Raw genomic sequence first — 23,534 nt, 5'->3', positions numbered from 1 at the left:
CACGGGGAAGCCAGAGTGGTCTTTGCAAAACAAAAATCAGTTCATATCATTCCCATGCTCACACTCTTTTCACTGGGGCCTAAGAGGTCCTGCAGGACTTGACCCTGGACCCCAGCATCTCTGACCACACCCTCTTTTGCCACCCGTTCCAGGCAAGAAGGTCTTTTTAAGTTCATGAACAGGCCCAGCTCTGCCCACCCAGAGCCTCTGCACTGGCTTCTCTTGTCTCTGATCTTTGCGGAGCTGGCATTCACGTCTCAGCTCTAATATCACCCCTTAGAGATGCTTTCTAGGGCTATCCCACCTATAGTTGTCTTTTGCACTCTCGCCTAGTAATTTTTTTTATCACATCACCTCCACATTATTATAGAGAGAGCAAACAGTTAAAAAAAAAAAAAAGATGCCAAATTCCCAAGGCCAGGTGCAAAAGGAGAAAGGCCCTGGTCCCTTAGCTTCCCAGGTCCTTCTCAGTTTGAAGAAGGCTCACCTGGCTTGACAGTGTGTCACCAGCAAAGCCATGGGAGCTACAGAAGAAAGAGGGCTTCCTCTGCAAAAAAGAGAGCAAAGAGCTACCAGATTGTTCCCCCTCAATTTTTTGGGGTGCTGGGTCGATCTCCCTGGAGGTGTGGTGAGACTTTCTGAAGAAGATCCCAAGTGAGAGGGGCTGGGTTGGCTGAGTGAGGGACAGGGTCTGCAGAGCTGCACGGGTAGCTGGTTAGCGGCAGTTGTAGAGGCAACAAAGATCCAGGGGAGGATGTGGGATGTTGCCCTGGTGGGGCTGAGTGAGTGAAGATGCCCTTTGTGCATCCTCCTAACCACGGAAAACTACCGGTGACTCACGTGCTTCACCCTCTTATGTTGTTGTTCTTGGAAATGTGACTTGGAAGCTTCTCCCATCAAGGGATGGAACCTTGACTCTTATCTGGCTTTGTGACTTGCTTTGGCCAATAGAATATGGTAGAAGTGATGGAGGCCAGTTCTGGGTTTAAGCTCAAGAGGCCTTGCAACTTCCACTGGGTCCCGAACCCCTGTGACCTCCTGGATCAGGCCAGCCTGTTGGAGGGTGCACATAGAGGAGAGATGACCTGTCCCAGCTGAAACACCTACCACCAGCCAATCTTCCTCCGACCCGCCGGCTGACGACAGACACAGGGGAGAGCCCAGCTGAGAGCAGTCACACCGAGCCCAGACAAATGAATTTCAATCAGCAGACCCGTGAGCAATAAAAATTGGTTATGCTTCCAGCTACTGAGTTTTGGGATCCGTTATGATAGCTAAAGATACGTGGAGTAAAGAAGCTGAATGCCGCCCGTGACCATTTGTGTCACCTACCGTGAGATTGCCATTCTGACAGAAACCACTGACATGAGACTGACCTTGATGGAGAAAACAGACCCTTCCTTGGCTTCAGATAGTCCCTGTCTCCTGACGGAACGAGCATCCCCAGGCTGGGGCCAAAACTGGGTGGTAGCACCACAGCAGAACCAGCTGAGCAGTGACCTCGGTGAGGGAGAGGATCAGCACAGAGCATCTGTCCGGCAGCCCATGCAAGCAAGTCTTTAGATACAAGAGAGTGGGTTTTAATATGACTATCAAAACGTTAAAAATTATTGTGAGGCTTTTATAAAAATAAAGAACTCTTCTCTATAGGAAAAGAAAAAAAAATATTCTGTAGAGTTTGGTTAACACCTGACGTGCTTAAAAATAAGTGTAGATTTATGAACTATCATTATTTCCTTCACTAGCTATGTTTTGTGACTTCTCATAATTACTTGAAAGGGGCTTTATAAACATAAGAGTTTACATTTAAGATGGATAAAAATTATACTCCAGCAAAGATGTTAAAAAAAAAAAGATGGATAAAAATGGGTTTATGGTAAAATAATTTGACAGCAAGAATGTCCTTGAGTATCAGAAAAGCAGGTAAATCTGTCACCTTTGATAGGAAACAGAATCTAGTCAAATTCATCTTACCTTGTCTTCGTTGACTATTACTTTGCCTGGTTCACTATCTTGGAATTTCTTTTTAAGTCAGCATAGACTAAAGCGTGTTGCAACACAGCATCTGAATAAATAAAGTAGTTTTAAGACCAACCAATTTAGTTCATGGTTTTCTCTTAATTAAAATTGATTCCAGTCTTACAGCAGAGACTTGTAGGTTTATTTCACATTGTCTTGTAAGGGGATTATGTTGTCACCATGTACCTTTGAGGACCCTGCTTTGTCTTGAGTTCCCCTTTATCCTGTCTATTGGGTGATGTAGGGCTGCAAACAGGTGTTTGCAGAAGAAAAGTTGCCAGAGCAGAGTGGCTGAGAGCCTGGGCTGTGGAATCAGACAGTATTTGGGTGCAAATACTGGCTCTGTCAGGGATTGGTTCAGAGCCTTAGTCCTAAGCTGTAAAAATAGGGCAATAGGGTTGTTGAATGATTTTAAAAAGATAAAACATGTAAAGTACTTAGTACCGTTCCTAGCACATGATGATTTTTTAAATTAATTAATTAATTAATTTTCGCTGTGCTGGGTCTTAATTGTGGCTCACAGGATCTTCACTGAGGCATGCGGGATTCTTAGTTGCAGCATGCGGACTTCCTAGTTGCGGCATGCGAACTCTTAGTTGCGTCATGCATGCGGGATCTAGTTCCCTGATCAGGGATTGAACCCGGGCCCCCTGCATTGGGAGCGTGGAGTTTTACCCACTAGACCACCAGGGAAGTCCCACACATGGTGATTTTTTTTTTCTAATTTATTTTATTTTTGGCTGCATTGGGTCTTTGTTGCTGTGCGCGGGCTTTCTCTAGCTGTGGTGAGTGGGGGCTACTCTTCGTTGCGCTGTGTGGGCTTCTCATTGCAGTGGCTTCTCTTGTTTCGGAGCATGGGCTCTAGGCGCACGGGCTCAGTAGTTGTGGCGCACGGGCTCAGTAGTTGTGGCGCGCGGGCTTAGCTGCTCCGCGGCATGTGGGATCTTCCCGGACCAGGGATCGAACCCGTGTCCCCTGTATTGGCAGGCAGATTCTTAACCACTGCGCCACCAGGGAAGCCCACATGGTGACTTTTTTAAGTGATTCCATGAGAATCATAAGTTAAATAAATTCTAAATTGAAAATAAACATTCTAGAAAGAGGTTACAATGAAAAGAATCACAATTTTATAGACATAAATCTGACATAATGTTCTAGGCAACCTATCATTTATGATGTTCCAGCACTGAATTTTTATTTTTTTAGATGTATATAAGATTGGTTCTTTAAAAACAATCAGGAGTTAGTACGAAGTTTAATTAGAGAATAATTAGAGATTCTTGTTCTACGAATAATAAGAGATTAAACAGAGTTGTGTTCTCATTTTCAATAATGAAAATTTCCCTTAGGTTTGGAAAAAGAGTGAAGAGGACATAGGATGAGGACATTTTCAACTAATAAGAATCTGTTGTCTTGATGTGTTGCTGTCCTCAGAGCCTCTGTGCTGGGGTCTTTTACAGATGAGAACAAGTTATCCTGTGATTATTTTGGCAATATGGTAATTTAATTCCCTTAGACATAAATACCAAACGGACCTACCGTTTTTCCGTACCAACTCTGAGATTCAGTCTATATGATGTCATTAGAAAATTGTATGTCCTTAGTTACTTAACCCCCCATGGCCTCATTTCAACAAATACTTGAAGATTATACTAAGGAAAAATAATTTGTCTTAGATGCTCTGGGTATTCTTAAAAAAGGATAAGACACAGTTCCAGCCCTCAAGGAGTTTACAATCAAGTCAGGGCCAAATACAGAAATGTGTGTGAAACAACGTGTCAAGTAGACTGTCATTAAAAAGTGCAAATTGCGCTCCACTGTACAGAGGCAGGGAGGGTCTGTTAGGTGGGAAGAGGCCAGGGAAGGAACTGTGTGATAGAAAACACCTCAAATAAGCAGGATTTCAAGACCCACCTGGCATTTCAGTTGGCGGCTACAACAAGAGAGTGTGAGAAAGCATTGGCTGTTCATTCCGTGGTCACAGGTCATTAACCTGGTTATGGCATCATGTGCATTTAAGGGAACTGAGGTGAGGAGGTGGAGGTTACATGGTTTAGGGCCTCGAATTCCAGGGAAAGGATTTAGTCCAGTAGGAAACAAGAAAATTCACTTTCCTTGTCTGAATAAGGGGAGAAGTGAGCTTGTTCCCTGTTGAGTCTTTCAAAAAATCTTTATTACAGAAATAGTAAACTCATCATTTCACATGTAATTATTTAGTGAAAGTGCCCACTAGGATGCTCTGATGATTTGTAAATATATTTATTGAGATGACAAAAAATGGACCCTTGAACCATGTGTGTGTTGGGGTGTGAGGGACTTAGGGGCGCTGAACCTCTAAGCTGTGGAAAGTCAGAGTATAACTTTACAGTCAGCTCTCTGTGGTTCTGCAACCATGGATTCACCAACTATGGGATTTTGTAGTACTGTAGTACGTATTTAGTGGAAAAAAATCCACGTACAATTGGATCTACACAGTTCCAAGCCGTGCTGTTCAAGGGTCAACTGAAGTTTGTTCACTGAAATCTTTTGATCCTGATGCTTTCACGTATGAATACAGTTTCCCCCTCTTTTGAACTCCCCCAGTATTTTATATCTACTTTGCTTATTACATTCTGTATTTTTATTTCAGATCGTCATTATACACATATACATCTCTTTCTTACCAAATGTTAAACCGCAGGAGGTGGGGCCCATGTCTAACCTATCTTTGTATACCCTACAGTGTTTAGATTAAGAAGCGTTCAAAAATTCATATTGAACGAATAAACAGTTTAATTAGTATTTGCTTCCTAGTGAAATTGCTAGGCTAAGTTCAAATGTTTTAAGTTGCATCCTAATTTTTATCTGGAAGATTCCTGCTAGTAATCATTGAAAGGGGTACCTGAAAGGCCAATTTCTCAGTTCTCTTAAACCCACTGCTTTGTTAACTTGTTGGCGGTATATAAAACACCACACTTGCTCATGTTTGTTGTACTTTTTATTACAACAGCAATACATGTTCACTGTAGAAAATTTATATATTACAGACAAGCAAAAGGAAGAAATCAGAATCTCCCATATCCTAACTCAGAAGTAACCACAGCTACTGTTTCAGAGGAGTTTATGAAGCAGACTCAACATGCATTTTTTTGTTTTGTTTTTTTTGGGGGGGTTTTTTTTGTTTTTTGTGTTTTTTTTAACATCTTTATTGGAGTATAATTGCTTTACAATGGTGTGTTAGTTTCTGCTTTATAACAAAGTGAATCAGTTATACATATACATATATCCCCACATCCCCTCCCTCTTGCGTCTCCATCCCACCCTCCTTATCCCACCCCTCTAGGTGGACACAAAGCACCGAGCTGATCTCCCTGTGCTATGCAGCTGCTTCCCACTAGCTGTCTATTTTATATTTGGTAGTATATATAAGTCCATGCCACTCTCTCACTTAGTCCCAGCTTACCCTTCCCCCTCCCCCTGTCCTCAAGTCCATTCTCTACGTCTGTGTGTGTGTGTGTCTTTATTCCTGTCCTGCCCCTAGGTTCTTAAGAACCATTTTTTTTTTTTTTTAGATTCCATATATACGTGTTAGCATACGGTATTTATTTTTCTCTTTCTGACTTACTTCACTCTGTATGACAGTCTCTAGGTCCATCCACCTCACTACAAATAACTCAGTTTCGTTTCTTTTTATGGCTGAGTAATATTCCATTGTATATATGTGCCACATCTTCTTTATCCATTCATCTGTCGATGGACACTTAGGTTACTTCCATGTCCTGGCTATTGTAAATATAGCTGCAATGAACATTGTGGTACATGACTCTTTTTTAATTATGGTTTTCTCAGGGTATATGCCCAGTAGTGGGATTGCTGGGTCATATAGTAGTTCTATCTTTAGTTTTTTAAGGAACCTCTGTACTGTTCTCCATGTGGCTGTATCAATTTACATTCCCACCAACAGTGTAAGAGGCTTCCCTTTTCTCCACACCCTCTCTAGCATTTATTGTTTGTAGATTTTTTAATGATGGCCATTCTGACTGGTGTGAGGTGATGATACCTCGTGATTTTGATTCGCATTTCTCTAATGATTAGTGATTCAACATGCATTTTTTTATAGTGTTTAATACACTTGGCCAATTTGCCCTTTAGAAAGGGCAACTATTTGGTGCCCCTTCTTTTGATGTCGAGAATATTAATCATGTCAAAATGGGTGGAGGAAAAATCACCCCTTTATCAATCTGCATTTCTTTGCATAGTAATTTAGTTGAATATTTTTTCATGTGTTCACTGACCATTTGTATTTCCTTTGTGAATCGCCTCTTTACATTTTTGCTTATTTTTTTTTAATTGGGATACATATCTCTCTCCTTTTTTAGAAAATGATTTTTGAGAGCTGGGTGTGTAGTAATAAACATTTTCTCCAGTCAGGCGTTTGTCTTTTAACATATTTCCTTTCAGCGTCACCAATCCCTAGGAAAAGGGTCTAATAACCTAAGTGAAAGTCAGATCCATGATCACCTCTTCCTCTCATTTCTAAGCTGAGTCAATGTCAGGAGCTAGACGTCTTCCAGGAACGGAAGCAAACATAGCAACCACCAGTGGAATATTATTTTCTCTATGAGGACAATTATTTTTTGAAACAATGGTAAAAATAGCATTTAAAAATTTAAAGTGCCCTAACTTACTTTCGCCGATTACTAAACATTTTGAACTAATAGGACTACTTTCTTTTTACCCTTACTTGTATGATACGAATACGAGACACAGGACCAGCCTAAAAAGGAATAGAAAGGGAAGTACGTGCTCTCGATGACAAGTCAGAGTTGGTAATTACAGCTGACAGTGACGTCTGTTCCTCCTCTATGGATGTATTGAAGAATTTCCATGGGGTCTGTATAGGAGTCATGTATGCCTGTACCCCCTCCATTCAATAAAGAATGAGCACTCTTATGGCTTGTTAACTAAGAAGTTAGCTGGGGGCAATGCTGAAATTCTTTCTTCTTGGAAAATGGAAACTATGAAGGCGGGGGGGGGGGGGGGGGGAAGTGAAAGAAATTACAAAAGGGAAAAAGTAAAGCAACATGGCTGGGAGTACAGAAGTACACAAAAACGAAGAAAAGGAAAAAGAAATTGCCATGTTAAAACAGAAGCGATTGAGAAGTGAGGCTTAGAAAACACGCATTCTTTAAATTTATTATGGGGCAATTATCAAACTATGGTTCAGTGTTAATTTAAATGTTTAAATTATGTAGGTGGGGCATTAAAAATATGGAACATTTTTTAAAAAATGCATTTCAAATGGAATTTAGCCCTCTTAAGGCATAAAAAATACTGGTTAAGCATGTCTCCCATGGGCCATAAATGTTGAAAACTGTTTGTTTTTGAAATCTTAAAATTTTTTTTTTTGTCACACATGCGTACAGCTAAACTGGGCGTTAGAAGCCCTCCGAGCTGTTTGCCAGAATTCAAAGTCCTGTCACATTCCCCTGTAATTTTCAGACGTTCCTTCACCAGCAGTAGCTTCAGAAGCAAGTGGGAAAATGCATAGTTTATAACAGTACTGGGGTTAGATAAATAAAATGTGCTTGGTTAGGAGATCTCTCTACTTGAAGTCACTTTAAAATTCAGTGAAAGGAATTGGATAAAGGACCAAATCGCAGGGATCTGATAGTTCGTGATCATGAAGCCAGCCCACATTCAAACGCTTTCCTGAAAGCAAAACACAGGAGGATTTACTGATCTGGAGATACTGGCGTATCTAGGGACAAAGGAAGCAGTAGATAATAATTTTTAATTGTATTTCTTTATTTTTCACTTTCTTCCAAACTCTTATCTAGTTCAATACTTTGAGTAGGAAAATGAGCAATTCAGGAGAAACAAAAATATTACAGTGTTTGGCTGGTTCCAAAACCTCTTAAAGATTATGAAATTATTAAAATATTTATGAAAATAATGCTAACATGAAGATGATTTACTTGTATTAAAGCACAAATTAGAAGCAAAATTTCAGGCTTCCTGTTAGGTAGTTTTAAAGGCTTATTTTAAATGGTACTAATTAAATGTCAATGTAAAGTTAATTGTCTATGGGAGAAATAAAACCTGGATGCTTTCATTTCAATTAAAAGGTAAAGTACAATTGGTTTGAGAGGAAAAAATATTCAAAGAGGGGTAATACTATTTTAAAAAGTAGGGAAAGGTCACCACAAGTCTGATGCAGGTATGGGAACCCTGGTTTTCAATGGCCATCTGAGCAGCGTGACTCATGTAACATCCTCCCTCCTTGGCCTCTTTCCACAGTCAACCAAAAACCAGTGATGAAAATCACAGGAGAAGAAAACACATCAGGAGGTTTTAAGTCCTGACCTGTAAACACGGTTTGCATCACTATGGATGCAAGACTCTAAAACCACAGGGATTTTGATCAGGATGAAAGACAGGTTTAAAAACTACCAGTCGACTCTTTCACAGTTTCACTTCAGTGAAGTGGAAATGAGCTGTCTTCTAACAATTTGTTTTAACATTTAAAATTTTTTGCCAGCCTGATTTTATTTCCTGATCTGTGAGCCCAGACGTTTGTGAAGCCTATTGCTACGGTTTAAGATAACTTTTAAGCTTAATGATTTCCACCAGTATGGATCAATATTATAGTTTACCCAATTTCGCCAACTGTGGCAATACTGAACGTTAAACCAAGTTATCTGTTTTCTAATGCCTGACTTACTTTTCTGAATTCTATAATGGTTCTACTTTTCTTTCAATATATATATATATATATATATATATATATATATATATATATATATATATATATATATATACCTACAAGTATACATACATACCGTCTATATATACTTTCTCTACACACACGTCCCCACACACTGATCTGCAGAAAAATGTCACCTTCACAGGTTCTAAGGGATCCCAAAGCGTTCAAAACCCAGGATCTGCAGTACCAATCCATAGAAAGATATAATATTTAAAATCACAAAATAGTTTTGTGTACTCTGAGACAAAACCGTGTCACGCAAGCCTGTGCACATGAGCCTGATTAAAGGCTGGCGGGCTCTGCTGACCAAATTCATCTAAACGGACGGAAAAGCACAAACCGAAACGTAAGCGATGCCCTTCTGTAGCTCAACTGTTAAAAAGCCATTTCTCTACCTGTGCGTGCTCGCCGCATGCAATACTTTGATGACACTTCGTAATCAGGAGTGAGAAACTCTGAAGCCTTTGCATCCACCCGTCCTTCTATCTGGGAACCAGGGAATAAAACAGAAACCCGAAAGGCACAACTCCCGGGTGTAGGGCGGCGTGGCTGTAATGCAGGAAAACCTGGGCCTGAGTTGGCGGAGTCCTCGGTCCTCGCCGAGGGGGAGGGTCACACGGGGAGAGACTAATAAGGGCAGCGAGGCGTCCCCCGTCCCCACTCGCAGGGCGCTCAGTGCTCGCGGTGCTGCAGCCGCGCGCGGTCTCCGCTGCGCCTCCGAGGGCCCCGCGCGCGGTCAAGGTAAGTGCGCGGCGCCGCGACCCTGCCCGTCGCCCGCTCCCTCGCACGCGCGCGGCTCCGGGTCGCCGCTCGCGTTCGGGCTCCTTCGCGTGCATCCGCTTTCCCAGAAAATCTGAAAACGGCGCTACCCTCGTAGGTGGGTTTGGGCGGATAAATAACGCACACCTGCAATTGCGCATTCCCATAGGTAGCTGAACCCTGGGACCGGCAACGTTTGGCGCGGTCCGGCCACTGGAGCACGCTGCGTAGACCGTAGGTCGTGTTCCTGTGTTCCCATAACGCAGGCTGCGGGCTGTATACTTTAGTTCTAGGTGGTTCTGCCGGCTCTGTGTGTCTGTAGCGCAGAACCAGGACCCCTGCTGATGCGGTGAGAACAGGCACCGAACACAGAGGAAACAAAGGTCTCCGGGGTGGAATGCGCAAAACAAACCCACTCAGGCCGTTAGAGCTTATTTTTTGGTCTCTGTCTAGAAGCGAGCAGACAGTTACGGGACATAAATTGGGAGACGCGGGGTTGCGGCGCCTCCTCCCCTACCCGTTCTGACCCGAGGCTGCTTCTCCGAGCGCGGCTCCCGGGGGTGCGGCGCCGGCGGGGGTCCCGGGACTCGGCCTCCCCGGCCCCGCTCGCCCCGGCGCGCCCGGCCCTGCGCCCTGATCGCCCCGCAGCCGGCGCCGCGAGGCCGGGCCGAGCGCCGGGGTCCCCGCCGTGCCCTGCCGCCGCCAGACCCGCCGCGGCCGCGGGGAGGAGGCGGGCACTGCAGGGTCCCGGAGAAGTTTGTTGGCCCGGAATCAAGCCTGCCGCGGCCGCGGGCTCTCCAGCTCCTCCGGGGCGCGCGGCGTGGCGGCGAAAGCTGCCTCAAGTCGGTTACGGAGGGAGGGGGAGAAAAGCGAGGCGAGTCGGTGGGCAGGCAGGGCTGCAGCAGCCTCAGAGGCGCAGAGACGCGGATTGGCAGAGGGTGGGGAGGAGCGGAGTTCCAGAACGCAGGTCAGCCAGCCTCAGGGGCCAGCAGGCTGGGGGTAAGAAGACGAGGGCCCAGATTCCCGCGAATGCATAGTTTTAATCGAACCATCCCGGAACTGTAGCAGCTGGGTGACCTGAGCCACAGCTGGAGGCTGGGAAATGGGAGCCTAAAGGAAATCATTGAGCTGCCTTCCCCTTCCCCGGGTTCCAAGACTACTTGGTTCCATCTTCTGCTTGGGGGAGGAGGCCGAGGAGAAACCAGATGGGAGGATGGTCCGGACGCGCAAAAGGGTTTTATATCTGCCTGATAATGGAGCGGAGGAGATAAAACCTCTCCAACAGCCCCCTTCCCACCCATCCCGACAAAAAAAAAAAAGAGAGGGAGAGAGCAATGGTGCTTCTTCTGCCCCAAAACAAGTGCCACTGTCATTCTTTAAGGGATTTAATAATAAACCTCTTCAACTGAGTGACAGTCTTTCAGCATCTGCTTCTGGTCCGTGGGGAAAAAACGGTGGGACCCTCTCTAAGTAGAGATCTTTGACGTGTGCCTGCAGAAGGGGAGCAGAGATGTTTAGGTCTCCAGATGGTGCAACATGTCCCTAAAACCCCTTCCTGAGGAATAGCTCTTCAGGATGGAAAAGAGGACGGTGATGCCCAGGGTGGCAAGTTCATTCTCTCCCTGGGGGATAGAAAATGGAGAAAGTTACAGGCAGGTGCTTCTATGAGGTGTTGTCCAGCCTGCTCTCTAGAACTGGTCAGGAACCTAAGTGGGGTTTCCTGAGAAAGGAGGGAGAAGGTGGGCGATAGAGCAGGGGAGAGAGCCTGAACCTGATAAGAAAAGGTCAGAGAAAGAGCAAAAAGATGACAGAAAACCAAGTGTGATTATTCATCCTCACAGTTGGGACGTTGTCTCTGTGCCTGAATCATCATCATCCAAGGAAACCACCTAAAACAGATGGAAACCCGTGGTATTCTCCTGAAATAGAAAGTTCCCATCTACTTTCTGGTCCTTCAGTTTAATCTCTCCTGCTGCAATTTTAGTTCATTTTTTTCCCCCCAGCAGACAGCAATGCCCGGTTGGTACACAGAATGGATGGTTTAAAGGCAGGAGAAGATACGCAGATAGAGACCATGGTTGTCTGGCCAATTGGCATCATAAATACAAATTCAACTGAAGAGTGAAAAATTAGCAGGAATATGAACTAGCAGAGCTAGAGAGATGCAATATATAACCTGGAGAGGATGCTGGAAAAAATATTTGAGGTGGGCCACGTTGAGGAGTAGATCTTAAAGAGGCAGAGAATAAGGAGGCTTAGCAGAACAGAGCAGGAGAGAGGACCTTCCAGCCAGAAGGAAAGGCACGTGTGGAGGCTTAGAGGCGGGCGTGAGCCGTCATGTGCCTGGTAAGTTGGAGAATCCTAGCTGGGGTGAAACCAGAGATGAGGAGATCAGATAGCACCTGCTCAGGAAAGATTGGAGAGGAGAGCTGAAGGGCCAGGGGCTCGATAGGGTGTGACTCTGCAGGCCACGAGTGAGATAACCAGGTGAGGAAGTTGCACATCGAATTTGGAAATGATAGAAAGATGGGAAATGCAAGCGTGGTATCAAAAAAAAAAAAAAAAAAAAAAGAGTGGAACAATAGGCCTCACTTATCCATGCAGAGGTTGTGAGGCCCAAAGCGCCTCTGATCCCTCTCGGAGAGAAAGCAAAGATAATACTGAGATTGCAAGGTTATTCGATCAGAACATTAGTAGAGGCTTCCGAATGGGAACATCAGGAAAAGTTGATAGATTAGGCAAAAAGATACAATATTTATTTAAAATTTGAAGCGGCATTGGGTCATTGATATAGAAATACCTGTGGAGGCAGAGCTAGAGAATTAAAATCTGACAAAATATAGGTCGGTCATGATGGTTGAAACTGAGAATAGTATCCAGAAAGTTGATGGTGACAGCTGTCTTTTAGAGAAGTGAGTCAATGAAAGAAACAGGTTGTTGAGGGTGGAGAGAGTTGGTTAAACCTGCTAAAAGGGAACCTAAGCCTGGTGACCCCCTGGGAAGTCAGCACTAGTTTTGAAGTGACAGGAGAAATAACAGAACTTTGAGGAAACGTGATAGAGTTGATCAGTTTTAGAGAACTAGAACCATTAAGAACCAGGAAGTATGTTTTCGGTAAAAGAAGAAAAGTTCAATAGTATTTTTTTGGTCTCACTAAATAACTGAAATTATGTTCCCTGAACCTTCTTTCCGTAGTTTTTCCTCTATTTCTCTATAACTCTTCACTTCATCCATATTTTTTGTAATTGTTAAGTCCCTACCAGAATATATTACTTGGTTTCAACCATTCATTTGCTTAATTTTAGTCCAGATAGGATTGCCTTAGACTATATTCATCCTACAAACTGATCAAATGAGGATCTATTAAATGCCAAGTTGAAACAAAATGCAAATATCAGATACAACCTGTTTTCGCCAAGATATTCAGTATAGAGAGGACACAGAATGCACACAAGTTACCACAATGCAGTGTAGACCAAGCTGAAGCAGGGCTGGACCCTGAGCGCTGGTAGATCACAAGGCAGTGAGTAATGAATTCTGAGATGGGGCTTGCAGACTTCACAGAGGACACAGCATTTGAACTACATGTGGAGGGCAGATTAGATGGAAGAGAGCTGGAAGAACATTCCAGCATGCACAGAAGCCTGGCACATTTTGGGGCTTGGGAATAGTTTGATGGAGTAGAGTTTGTTTGGACATAGCCTGGTCGGATGAGTGGAGGCCCTGATATAACACAGCCTTGAGTGCCTGCTGCCCTGAGGAGTGGGCATGGAAAGCACCAGGAGGCTTTGAGAAGGCAGAACACGAAAGCCAGGTCTTTGCTTTAGAAATAGAATTCCTGGGCAGTAGGGAGATGGAGCTCCAGGGAACAGTCCTGGAGGAGAGGAGATTATTGGAGTCAATTGTACTTTTCCAGATTCGAAATTGTAGGGAGGTGAACTAAGGCAGCTTTTGTGAAGATGGGGAAGTTGGTATGGATTCAAAAAACATTCCAAAAGTAGATTTGATAGATTTTGAAAGAGATTTTATAGGGGGGATGAAGAATGAATTCAAGATGATTTTGACATTTCTAGCCTGGATTCCTAAGTTAAAGATGATGCCTGTAATTAAAAGATAAAAATCAAGAGGTTTCTGTAGAATATAAGAAGGGCAGAAACATTGCTGAAGCTGCAAAAGACCTTGCAGAATAACTTCAACTTCATGACTACGGTCAATAGCAAAATTATGAAATAATGCTAGATGGAGTCCTAAGCTCTTGAAGATTTTTTTTTTCCTGTTGTGGGCTTGGATTTTTAACTGCATAGGCATGACTTTCCAGCCAATTTTTTACAATAGTTTATAGACTCTATTATAGCTTCACTAAAGATAGATTCTAAAGATTGGTAAAAGAACAGATGTGTAACACCTGTTGCTTTTGCTTATTTACAAGATGTGTCACTTCATAACAGTATGGCCAGATTTCCTTGGTGGAGTTATGTACAGGCACATTGGAGGGTAGTCAAGGAGGTTTGATTTAAAAATCAACCTTCTACCCACTCACATGGCATTTCTTTTTATAATGAATGTTCTGAAAACATGGGTTCTTTCAGCCGTTTAACAACTCAAGCCTATTTTATAAAGTCAACATGTGTTGCTCGTTTAACAGCTTACGTAAAGTGAATCAATGTTGCCTTTCTATTTTCTCCTTTCACTTATCTTTCACATGTTATTTTCTATTTGGTATTAGATTTAATGCTCTGCCCCTTTACCTAAGACCAAATTTCAGAGATGCAGAATGAGCATTATTAACTATTTGATGGCATAGAGTCAAATTATTCATGTTCTGTAGGCAGATTTGGCTTGGTTTCCTTTTTTTTTTTTTTTAAACTTTGGGTTTATTTATTTATTTATTTTTATGGCTGTGTTGGGTCTTCGTTTCTGTGTGAGGGCTTTCTCTAGTTGCGGCAAGCGGGGGCCATTCTTCATCGCGGTGCGTGGGCCTCTCATTATCGTGGCCTCTCTTGTTGCGGAGCACAGGCTCCAGACGCGCAGGCTCAGTAATTGTGGCTCACGGGCCCAGTTGCTCCGTGGCATGTGGGATCTTCCCAGACCAGGGCTCGAACCCATATCCTCTGCATTGGCAGGCAGATTCTCAACCACTGTGCCACCAGGGAAGCCCTGGCTTGGTTTCCTTTGAGATGGCCCCCGAGCATCTTATCTAGGCAGCCCCCATTCCGTCATTCTGTCTGCTGATTCTGCGTTCCTTTGCTTCCTAGTGTCTGTCTCTAAAAGATGACGTATGTGTCTGTTTGTTCGCCATCTCCCTGACCAGAGTGACCCAGGGACTGTTTGGCTCACTGCTTTGGTGTCCACAGTGCACATAGTAGGACCACATCCTGTCGATGGGATGAAAGATTAAGATTTCCCAATATTCCTTTCTGTCCTCTCTGTGGTCTCTGTACACAAATATACATAAATAAGAAAATTTTAAAAATCTATGTCCTAATTCAAATATTCTCAGTTTTTATAGTTGCCATCTAAGATTTCAAGAACTGGATTAAAGAAGTTTAAAGGACAGTGGCTCTTTAAAATTCCCTAAGCCCAACCAGCCTCCACAGATATTCTGGTTGGCAAAGGATGGTGAGAATAATGGGTTTCGGTAGAGGTCAGAGGCCAGCCTTCAGGCAGCTGACTTCTCTTTGCTGTTAAGACAATGAGAATCCAGCTGTAGGCAGGGCTGTCTGGATGACCTTAGAGGGTTCCTGGTCCCCAGGAGTGTTGTCTGCTCAAGGTGGCCAGTGCCAGGCACACTCACGATGGTGACTTTCGTACTGGGAAGGAACTATGGAGGGTCTGGCTCGAATCTTGATGGAGATTAGCTGAAATTTGAAAAGGAAGCTTATAGGGATGTGATAGGTCTGTCCCATATCCTGATAGTAAACATCATGGGGTAACAGCAGAGGATTTTTAGTCAAGCAGACCTAAACTTGAACCCCAGGCTCTGGGATCCTCTCTATGAGCTTTAATGCTTCATGTCTGTACCAGGCAAGAAGGTCCCTGCTCTGGGCTCTACACTTGAGAAGGTCTTGCTCTGTCGGTGCACCTGCTTTCAGCGGTAAGGGTCCACAGGGGTAAGGGGACCTGCCCACACAAAGCCAGAGCTTCTAAACTAGGCTGTGGGAATCCACGGTCCTGACATTCCCTGACCAAATGACCTTTGGTCATCTTGCAGGATCTGGACACCTCTTCCTTGGGTCCATCTTCCCAGGGACGGACCAAGCCACTGGTGTGAACAATCCTAAGCCCAAGGGGTGGTCAAGGAGAGATGTTTGCAGGTGCTGTGGACAAAGCTTGGGCCTACTGGCATGTCCCCACATGCGTGAGTGAGGCCCCTCACGGTGCAGATGGAGCCAGGAATGGGAAACGGTAAGGGAGGAGCTTCGCCTAGGCCAGAGGCTACTGCATCCCTTGCAGCCTGCTCTGTTCAATTTTACACGTGACCTTGGCTTTTAGGTCTTTGTGAAAGTTTATTTGTCAAGATGAAAGGAGAAAATATATACTTCTTATCAGTTTCATTAGCTTTATTTTTAACTTCTAAATATTTAGACATACGGAATGCGGATCTCTTGCCCTGTACCCTGCTAACGTTAGGAGCAGGCATGCCTGCCTCTCAACTTATTACGAATATTAAATAAAATATCATGTATAAAAGAAATTCTGCTTCAGAAAATGAGACCAAGTATGTTGCCAGCAATCTCCATATCCTTCTTAAAATGCATCAAGAGCCATCTTTGTAGAAGTCTGGAAAAAAGTGATTTGGGGGCCCTAAGAAACCTCAGCATCTACATATATTATCCCGAGGTTCTCCATCAGTCACTCAGTTGGTAAAGTATTGAAGGTTAAAGTTTAAATCTTACCTGGAAAGAACAACCCATTACACTGTGATAACATTGGCTTGGATTCATTTGTAAAACTATCTTGATAGTCACGAGTTGGGATCTGAGGGGACAGGAGAGAAAACAGGCAAGTTTCAGTGAGGAAGGAGATTTTTGGATGGTGGACAAAGCCCAGAATTGAGAAATCCAGGGAGGGCACCAGAGGTGGGTGGAGAACAGCTAGAATCAGCCTGAGGACAGCAGGTGTCTGGGGGCTGTGGGAAGGATCTGGGAGAGAGGTCCAGGAAGACCTCAAGGGAAGTTCTGCCCTTGACACTTCTGTTGGGGTCAACCCTGAAATTGCCTGCAGCAGAGGGGAAATATGTGGGAAAGGTGTCTTTTTTTTTTTTTTTTTTTTTTTAACACAAACAAGGCTTCATTTTGAGACCCTGTAAAAAGTTTTTTCAGATGTTCGTAGCTGCGTACATGTCTAATCAGGATCGAAACAGCAGAAACCTCCAATAACAAACACGTTTTTTGAAACATACAAAAAGAAAGGACGTACATTACAATGACCCTTAAAATATGATAAGATTCTGAAATGCCTTAAGAATTCTGAAAGATTAAACTATTGTCACTACAGATTCAAACATAAGTATAATTCACTGTGTCTCAAGATTTAAAAATTGGCAGTTTCCTCCTTTTCAATTCAAAGAATATTTACTGAGTCCTGCTTTTCCAGGTACTGTGCCAGGCACCAGGATACAGTGATGGACAAGACACCTAGTCCCTGCCCTCAGGAGCTTAGAGTTGAGTGAGGGCCATAAACATGTGTACAGACAGAAAAGTCTGAGCTGGAGAAGAGCGGGGCCAGGGCATCTATTGGTCAGGGAAGGGCTCTTCCACAGAGTAACATCTACATGGAAAGATGCAGGATGAACAGGACCCAGCATGTTCCTGGATGAGGAAACAGCATGTGCAAAAGCCCTGAGGCTGGAAAGAGTCAGGGAATTTGAGGGCTAGGACATCAGCAGGAGAGGTGGGTAGGAGCCAGTTTACTCAGGGCTTCCAGGCCATAGAAAGGCTTTTGGATTATATTCGAAGTTCAGTGGGAAACCATTAAAGGGTTAGAAATAGGGGGTGATGTGATCCAACCTTGACTTTAAGGAAAGCTGTCTAGTGCTATGTAGAGAGTGAACTTGGTCAGGAGCCCATCGTGGATGGGGAATCAGGAAGCTTTGGAGGAGTCTACACCAGGGCAACCTGAGCTAGGCTAGTGGCAGAGGAGTGGAGAGCAATGGTTAGTGGGTTTGAGATGTGTTTGGGGTAACGCTGATGCGACTTGTTGATGGGGATGTGTGAGATGGTGGTACGGAAGGCAGAAGAATCCACGTGATGCTTGGGTGTCTAGTTGGAGCACTTTGATGGGGGCTAATCATGGAGACTGGGAAGAGCACGACAGGAACAAGGTGTGGTTAAGAACCAAGCATTCGATTTGTACGAAGTTATAGATGTCTCTGTGATGTCTGAGAGGGAATAGTGAGCAGGCCACTGGATGCAAAGTCTAAAGTTCGGAGACCAGGATTAGACTGGAGAGGTAAATTTTAGACCCATCATCTGATGGATACTACTTAAAGCCGAGAGGATTGGTAAGATTACCTAAGAGACATTATAAGGAGAGAGGAGAGGAGGACCCATAGATCCCACCATTAAGAAATCAGGTAGAAAAAAGAACTAAGAAGGGGAATTAGAAGGAAATACCAGAGAGTGTGAGGGCAGGGAGGCCAATGAGAGTGAGGGTTTCAAGAAGGAGGGAGTGATCAGCTGTTGGAAATGCCACGGAGAGTTGAATTAGATGCAAAGAGAAAAGGATCCTTCTTTCAAGTTTGGCTGAACTTGGCTGGAGACATTTCAGTAGAGTGGTGGAATGGCAATTCTTTTGTAACTAGAACATTTAGTCAACTAACCATAACATCAATTCTTCAAACATTTTGAGGAAATGAGTGTGAAGTTAAGTACTTTTATCCTCTAAGAAGTGACTCAAAGAAATAGTTGGGAAACCTCAAGTTTGAATTCATATGCTTATGGCTATATAGCTCTCTGGTTCTTTGTTGCTGAAACAGGGACCAAAGCTTCAATGAACATAAATTTTTAGGATGCTTTGGCATTTCTCCATTGTTCAAACATCATTATCAATCTCAGGATGAATAGATAAATATAACTAAATTTTTACTAATTATTTTTTATGAATATGTGGAACAAACAATTATAATAGCAGATACTTTTTTGAACACTTATTGTATTCAATGCCCTGTGCTATACTCTTTCCAGGTATTAAACAATTTATTGCTAGTATTATTCCCAGTTTTTGTTTTTTTTTTTTAATTCCCAGTTTTCAGATGAATAAATGAAGTCTTGGTGAAATCATGTAACTCATTCATAAGTGGTGGAATCTAGGCATGAAGTTTTAAGCACTGTGCTATACTGCTAACTTATCAACATAAAAAAATCAGTTTGGTTAAAAATGCAAACAATCAAGGATCTCTCTGAAAGTTGATCCATATTTGCGAGTTCATTTATTTGAAATAGAATTAATTACTTTAACAGTTACCAACTGCCTTGAAATAATAGCTAGGAAAAGTTTCCAAAGTCACATGAGGATTACGACCGTAGCTGGATGAGAGAGTTCAAAAGAAATAAGGCATAAAACCAGCTGTTTGATTTTTAGAACCACACATGTGGTTTTAATATGGCAATTTCTGCTTCTAGCTATTCACCCAGAAATATCTAAATCTTGAATTAATTTAAAAATGCTGATCTTAGGGTATTTGGCACATACAGAATATCAAAGATGGTGGTTTTAGTTTTTTTCTAAAGAGTGTCTATTGACAACATCTAGGGTTTGGTGTGATGCATTCTTTCATATTTGACTTGAATAAACTTTGAATTATGGCAAAAAATAATATAATATTATTTGTATATTTAATACTCTTACAATAGCTATTCTAATAATACTACAATTGTTAAATACACTGAGAGGGCCATTATATTTTTACTTGCAGTTTGTTTCCATGTTAGCTACTTCAATATAAAAAATTAATTTAAGTAATGTTTAAGTTTTTCATTACAGGGATTCTTCTTAATAAATTTTTTATTGTAATACCTGCAAAGTAGTAATCTACATTCAGAAAGACAAATAATTATGGGAGGTAACAAACTAAATTTAAAAATGATGCCAGGGCTTCCCTGGTGGCGCAGTGGTTGAGAATCTGCCTGCCAATGCAGGGGATGCGGGTTCGAGCCCTGGTCTGGGAGGATCCCACATGCCACGGAGCAACTAGGCCCGTGAGCCACAATTGCTGAGCCTGCGCATCTGGAGCCTGTGCTCCGTAACAAGAGAGGCCACGATAGTGAGAGGCCCGCGCACCGCGATGAAGAGTGGCCCCCACTTGCCGCAACTGGAGAAAGCCCTCGCACAGAAACGAAGACCCAACACAGCCATAAATAAATAAATAAATAAATAATTAAAAAAAAAAAAATGATGCCAGTGGCAGGCTCAGATGAAGTAGGCATTGCATATATCCATTTTTTTCTTTAAATAGAAGGAAAGATTACTTTTCACGTGTGCAGTAATCACTCCAGTAGCAGTGACTATTCAATCCAGTAACAAACATAGTTAGGCTTATAGAAAATGTAATGATATAAGTTAAGCCAAAATATGTAACACTAATATTCAGAAGAGAAAATAGAATTGTGAATAATATAATTCTATTTTAAAAATACAAATCATTTTATATGACCAAAAGAACGGGCAACAAAAGAAAAAAAAAACAGATAAATTAAACTACATAAAAATAAAAAACTTCTGTGTAGCAAAGGACACAATTAACAGAGTGAAAAAACAAACCAAAACATGAAAAAAAAATGTTTGCAAATCATTATGTCTGATAAGGGGTTAATATCCAAAATATATAAAGAATTCCTACAGTGCAACAAAAACAAAACAAACAACCAGCTTAAAAAAATGGGCAAAAAAAGGGGACTTCTCTGGTGGTCCAGTGTTTAAGACTCCGTGCTACCAATGCAGGGGGCACGGGTTCGATCCCTGGTCAGGGAGCTAAGATCCCACATGCCGTGAGGCCAAAAAAAAAAAAAAATGGGCAAAGGATTTTGATAGACATTTGTCCAAAGAAGATATACAAATAGTTAATAAAAGATGCTCAACATCACTAATCCTTAGGGAAATGAAAATCAAAACCACAATGAGATACCATCTTACACCCATTAGGATGGCTGCTGTTAAAAAAAAACAAAAAACTGAAACAAAACAAAAAATCAGAATAAAGAATCTTGACAAGGATTGGAGAAATTGGAACCATTGTGCATTGTTGGTGGGAATGTAAAATGTTGCAGCTGCTACGGAAAACAGTATGGAGGTTCCTCAGAAAATTAAAAGTAGAATTAGCATATGACCCAGCAATCCCATTTCTGGAAAGCATTGAAAGCAGGGACTTGAACGGATTTTTGTACATTCATGTTCATAGCATCATTATTCACAACAGCCACAAGGTGGGAGCACCCAGCGTCCATCAATGGGGGAGGAATGGACGAACAAAATGTGGTATGTACGTACAGTGGAATGTTATTCAGTCTTAAAAAGAAAGAAAATACTGACACATGCTACAAGATGGTTGAACCTCGAGGACATTATGCCAGGTGAATAAAGTCACAAGAGGATAAATACAGCGTGATTCCACGTGCACGTGACCTAGAGCAGTCAAATTTGTAGGGACAGAAAACAGAATGGTGGTTGCCAGGGGCTGGGGTGGGAGAAATGGGGAGTTACTGTTTAATAGATGCAGAGTTTCAGTTTTGCAGGATGAAAAGTGACGGGTGGTGGTGGTGATTATACAGCGTGAAGGTACTGAATGCCACTGAACTGTACACTTAAAAATGGTTAAGATGGTAAACTTTGTTATGCGTATTTTACCAGGATTAAAAATAAAGATATATACAAATCATCGTAAGTAGCGTGGCTTTACAAAAATTTAGAAGAAGAGAAATTTAAGTTATAAGAGGCTGTATGGACATTGATAATTAATTAGGAACTAATCTGAAAATATTTTCAGAGGCTTTCATGCATAATAAGGTATATATTAATATATAATGTCTAATTACATATATAATCAGATATCCAATTATATAATTATATATGTTGTAAAAATCTATTGTATTCTCTTTGGTGACGAGGATTGTCTGGAGATAATGATGAAGGGAACTGTATGCAATAAGCTCAATTCAGATATTTTGTTCTGTTGCAGGTCTGTGGCCACTGGATCCCATGGTTTTGAGGCGCCATGACACCCGCTGGCTCTTGGAAGCTTTGGTTCTGGGCAGCTATGCTCCTGCTTCCTGCTTCCGCTTCCGTGGTGAGCAGGGACAAGCCAGGTATCCAGGCCACCTCTTGACCAGTCTCCAAATGTTATTTATAGTCTTTATTTTAAAGAATTATTAAAAATAAATCTTATTAGGGTTGAAGAGGCCATAGATAAATCTACTAGCACAAAATAGATAGTAATTTATTGTTTTCCCCATTGACCTTCACATTGCACATTGAGAATGTCTAAAATTACATTTTTATATGCATATTATATTAGTCTAAATAGCCTTTTCTTTCTCTCACTGATATTTACAAATATAAATATGTATGTACATCTCTGTGTGTGTCTATTTTTCCCTTTCCCCTTTAAATGAAGTTTTTCAAGTTATTCAAATTGTAAGTACAGAAACCCATCCCCAGTTAGGATTAACCAAGGACATAGCTAATGTTAATTAGGGAAAAGTGAAAAATAGAATAAGAAATAGAAAAGGAAATGTAGTTTAATTATATATCAATTTTGTAGTATCTCAGATGAGGCGAAAAAAAGATTAACAGTCGTGAGACCACTTTTTGAACTAAATAGATAACATTTATTTGCAACTGTTCAGTTATCAACCTCATAAATATTTCCAAAGGACTTGAAGGCAATTTGAAACATTCACTTCCACCTCTGATTTTTAAAAATGATCCGGTGGCTAATTTGGAAGGCTTTTCTTGAACATTGAGTATGCGTAAGTTACTGACCTTGATGTACTTCATATTACAAAGTTGAACTAGACACATTGAAAAGCCATTTGCTGAGCAAAGAGAAACTTCAACTCACCTTCTATGCAAAGGATCACATACGATATATTCTGACCATGGTCACATATGATGATGTGTCCTGAGACTATGAGTCTTATTGTACTTATTCTTTTGAATGTTTCTTTCAGAATTTTTGCTAAACAGGTATAAACATACCCTAGTAGAGACTTTTGAGTTTGAAGCACTCATAAAATAAAAACAATCTCTTATAAAGATATAACACATCTGAGTCTCTCAGAGTGTTTTGTAAGTCTTTATGATTTTTTACTAATTTGGCAGGAGGTACATTTCATAAAATAATCTACATGAAAGTTTGAATATTCTAACACTGTACAAATGACATCCTGTGGCTATCATACTTTTTTGGGGGAAACTCTTTTTTCAGAAAAATCGGGCGTGACTCATGGCAAAAAGAAGTCCATAGGGTAGGGAGTTTATTCTGATAATGTTGCTACTCTTCTGAATTAAAAAAATATACATTTATTTATTTTGGCGATGCCAGTTCTTAGTTGCAGCATGCGGGCTCTTAGTTGTGGCATGCAGACTTCTTAGTAGCAGCATGCATGAGGGATCTAGTTCCCTGACCAGGGATCGAGCCCCAGGCCCCCTGTATTGGGAGCTCAGAGTCTTACACACTGGACCACCAGGGAAGTCCCTCTTCTGAATCTTTTTTACATCTCTTCCTTTTAAGAGACATAGCAGGAAATGCAATTTGCTACTTAATCAGAGGGAATAGGACTTTTTTGGTTCGAAAGGAGAATGAATCAGTTTCTAGGCACATGCTAGTGTGTAATAAATAAATGTTCCTGATGATAATGATTTGAAGGATCTACATAAATGGTTTTCCAATTTTAGTGTGAGCACGAATCATCTGGGGTACTGATTCCAGAGTCCCACTCCCAGAGATTCCTATGATGAGGGACAGCCTCGGGTGGGATTCAGTAATTTACATCTTTAACCAGCTCCCCAG

General features: G+C 42.0%; 1 protein-coding gene across 2 annotated transcripts in view; it reads left to right on the top strand.

The window, feature by feature from the left end:
• The first annotated feature begins 9,442 nt into the window (after nt 1-9,442).
• The window catches only part of COL19A1 (collagen type XIX alpha 1 chain), a 373,303-nt gene continuing 359,211 nt past the window's right edge, over nt 9,443-23,534 (top strand). For both annotated transcript variants that reach the window (XM_059942115.1, XM_059942114.1), the window contains exons 1-2: nt 9,443-9,508; nt 21,702-21,828. In XM_059942115.1, coding sequence (XP_059798098.1) covers nt 21,738-21,828 — 91 coding nt within the window. In that variant the 5' untranslated portion in view covers nt 9,443-9,508; nt 21,702-21,737. The remainder of the gene's footprint in view (nt 9,509-21,701; nt 21,829-23,534) is intronic.

This window comes from Balaenoptera ricei, chromosome 12 (genome assembly GCF_028023285.1).
Source record: "Balaenoptera ricei isolate mBalRic1 chromosome 12, mBalRic1.hap2, whole genome shotgun sequence".
Classification (NCBI taxonomy): Eukaryota; Metazoa; Chordata; class Mammalia; order Artiodactyla; family Balaenopteridae; genus Balaenoptera; species Balaenoptera ricei.
Note: the sequence above shows the minus strand (reverse complement) of the source record. Positions and strands in the feature narration are given on the sequence as shown.